Here is a 3,347-nt window from a genome sequence, read left to right as displayed (position 1 = left end):
TTGGCGCCGCCGACGCGGATTTGCCTTTAGGTTAGGTTTTAGAATTTTATTTCTTCTTTTATTTATTTTTTTAGTCTTGTTTAGTTTAATTATATTTTATTTTCTTTGATTTTACTTGGGTATTGTTTTTCTTATTTTTATTGTGCAGGTAATATTCTACATTTATTGTGGAGTTTCCTACCAAAAGAGGTAAGTAACAAAACCCAACTTTTTTTATTTTATTTCCTTTTGTATATATTTCTTTTATAATTTTTTTTTAAAAAAATACACGCTGCACACACCAATTGCGCCGGTCAGAATTACCGAATTTAGGAAACATGTGGAAAAGTACGTTGAACCCGTGCCTTGGGCCATTTGGGAGTTACCAGCTGAAATTCCACAAGCCTCAGCCTCGTAGTATATTTTGCTGAGATAGCCCAAGCTTACCTAATTTAGTAAACCTTGCATTTGCATGTGTACGATTTTCTTGCTTCACTAGTATTTTTTCTTGTGTATGCGACGTTGGAAACGGGTAGGAGATAGACTTGAAGAAAACGACCTTTTTGATTTGACTCCGACCCGTTACACCGATTTAGGTGGTACTTCTGTAAATGATGAAAAGGATGCTGAGGTCCCAGTAAAAACCCTTAGGGACCGTTTGAACCCGTCTAGAGTGATACGTGAACCTAGGGTTGTTTTACCGGCCACTACCGTTAAGTTTGATATTAAACCTGGGACCTTTGCCATGCTATGTAAGTTTAGGGGGTAGAGAATGAGAACCCGTACACCGATATCCGAGTCTTTGAGATGATTTGTGACACTATGGGTTATCCAAATGTCACCAAAGACGTTCTTAGGTTACGTCTCTTCCCTTTTTCTCTTGAAGAGAGGGCCGGTGAGTGGTATCATATCATTCCTTCTAAAAAAATCACTACCTGGGATGAAGTTGTAGAGGTTTTCATTAAGAAATTCTACCCACACCATAAGATTGATGTTGTTCGACAGTCAATCCAAACCTTTAAGCATAAAATAGGTGAGAGTCTACATGATTACATAGAACGGTTTAATGAATTGTTATACCAATGCCCGCACCATGGCTTTGAGAAAGCCCACATGGCCCAAATCTTACATGAGGGCCTTGATAGTGAAACCCGAATGCAGGTAGAAACAATGAATGGTGGGGAATTTACCCATCAAGACCCGGATGAATGTTTTGACGAGTTCATCGAGTTATCTGAAAAGACTCGTCAATGGGATTCAATGAGGGAGCCCAAAATAACTAGGAACTCTATCCATAGGGTCAATAGAGTCGATAATGGGTCAGATATCCTTAGGCGTCTAGCGTCCTTAGAGATGAACCAAGGGTCCAACCAGACTATGAGATGTAACAATGAGCCCAGAACCTATCCATGTACCATTTGTGGTGATCAAAGTCATATTGGACCTCACTGTCCCATGTTTTACCCTAGTGAAACTACCCGTGACCAGGTTAGCGTCCTACATGGTGGCGTGAACTCTAAATATGAGGGTCGACCCAGGTTTGACCAATACTCTAATACCTATAACCCTGGTTGTAGACATAACCCGAATTTCTCGTGGTCTAAAGGTAACCATCAAGGTGGCCCATCTAGCAACCCACCACCAGGTTTTTCTAGGAACCAAGCTTAAGTCCAAGAACCGAGCCCAGTTGACAAAAGGGTATCATCTCTAGAGGAAAGTATAAGACTCTTAATTGAGGGTAATGCCCTAAACAATTTTCAGACTACCCAAAATATCAACAATTTAAGTCAGAAGCTCGATGACTGTATCCTGAAGAGTCCGCGTAACCAACAAAATAGTGACCGGGATATTTCCAACTTAGAGACTCAAATAAGTCAACTTTCGAGCCAGTTAAATGATAGGGAGAGCGGGACATTTCCTAGCCAAATTACCCCAAATCCGAAAGGAGTTAACCAGGTTAATAAATCAAGTAGTTCTAACCACAATGAACATATCAAAGCAGTTATCACCCTTAGGAGTGGTAAAACTCTAGAGAACTCGGTAGAACCATCTAAGGACAAAAACCCAGCTGAAAAAGAGACTGAGGTTGACCAAACTTCGTCTAAAGATCCTAATGAGCATGAGAGTGCTAAGAGTCCAAGTGAGGAGAATAATATCTCTGAGAGAGTGTACATACCACCTGCACCATTTCCTCGAAGACTCGCTAAGAAAAAGCCTAGTACATATGCTGAAATCCTAGACATCTTTAAGCAAGTTAAGGTCAACCTGCCCTTGTTAGATGCAATAAAACATGTACCAGATATGGCCAAGTTCCTAAAAGAGATTTGCATTGTCAAGAGAGACGTGAGTGTCCATAAGAAGGCATTTTAACCCAAAAAGCTAGTTCCATAATCTCACAAAAGTACCCAATCAAATTTAAAGATCCTGGTTATCCTACTGTCACATGTGTCATAGGTAAACAAACGATAGACAATGCTCTATAAGATCTTGGGGCTAGTGTGAATCTTTTACCTTTCTCGGTATATGAAAAACTTGGACTAGGTGAGATGAAACCAACTAGGATAACACTACAGTTAGCCGATAGGTCAGTCAAAATACCACGTGGAATTATTGAAGACGTTTTGGTTCAGGTAGAAACTTTATCTATCCAGTTGACTTTGTGATTTTAGACACTCAACCTGTCTCTAGTCAAGATATGAATATCCCAATCATCCTAGGTCGTCCGTTTCTAGCCACTGCAAATGCAGTCATACATTGTCAAACTGGCCTAGTAGAATTTTCCTTTGGGAATCAGAAAATCTCGGTGAACATTTTCAAGGCGTTACAAGCCCCACCGGACTCTGAACACTATGAGTCTTTATGCATGATTGACTCTCTAGTCGAGAATACTTTTACGACTATTAGTGTTAGCGATGCTTTAGAGGCCTGCTTGGCCTACTTTGGAGCCTACTATGTTGAGGATAGTCAATTTAAAGAGGTTAATGCATTGTTGGACTCTGCACCAGTAATGAATTATACAAAATGGCAGCGTAAACTAGAACCTCTTCCGCCGACCATAGATAAACCCCTCCCATCATCAGTTAAGGCACTCAACCTTGAATTAAAGCCGCTACCAGATACACTGAAATATGTATTTCTTGGTAATAAAAATACTCTTCCTGCCATAATTGCCTCTGACTTAGAGCCCCATCAGGAAAGTAGACTAGTTAGCGTTCTTCGAGAGCACAAGACTGCAATAGGGTGGACCATAGCAGACTTGAAAGGCATTAGTCATGCCGATTGTATGCACCACATCTACCTAGAAGAAGGTGCCAAAACCTCGAGAGAAATACAGAGACGTTTGAATCCTAATATGAAGGAAGTTTTAC

General features: G+C 40.5%; 1 protein-coding gene across 1 annotated transcript; it reads left to right on the top strand.

Annotated features, from left to right (window-relative positions):
• The first annotated feature begins 801 nt into the window (after nt 1-801).
• LOC113360509 lies at nt 802-2,349 on the top strand. The gene is made up of 2 exons (XM_026604015.1): nt 802-1,467; nt 1,741-2,349. Exons 1-2 carry the CDS (start codon nt 802-804, stop codon nt 2,347-2,349), a joined length of 1,275 nt encoding a protein of 424 aa, XP_026459800.1.
• The last annotated feature ends 998 nt before the right edge of the window (nt 2,350-3,347 follow it).

This window comes from Papaver somniferum, chromosome 3, assembly GCF_003573695.1.
Source record: "Papaver somniferum cultivar HN1 chromosome 3, ASM357369v1, whole genome shotgun sequence".
Taxonomy (NCBI): Eukaryota; Viridiplantae; Streptophyta; class Magnoliopsida; order Ranunculales; family Papaveraceae; genus Papaver; species Papaver somniferum.
This window is presented reverse-complemented; position numbering and strand designations above follow the sequence as displayed.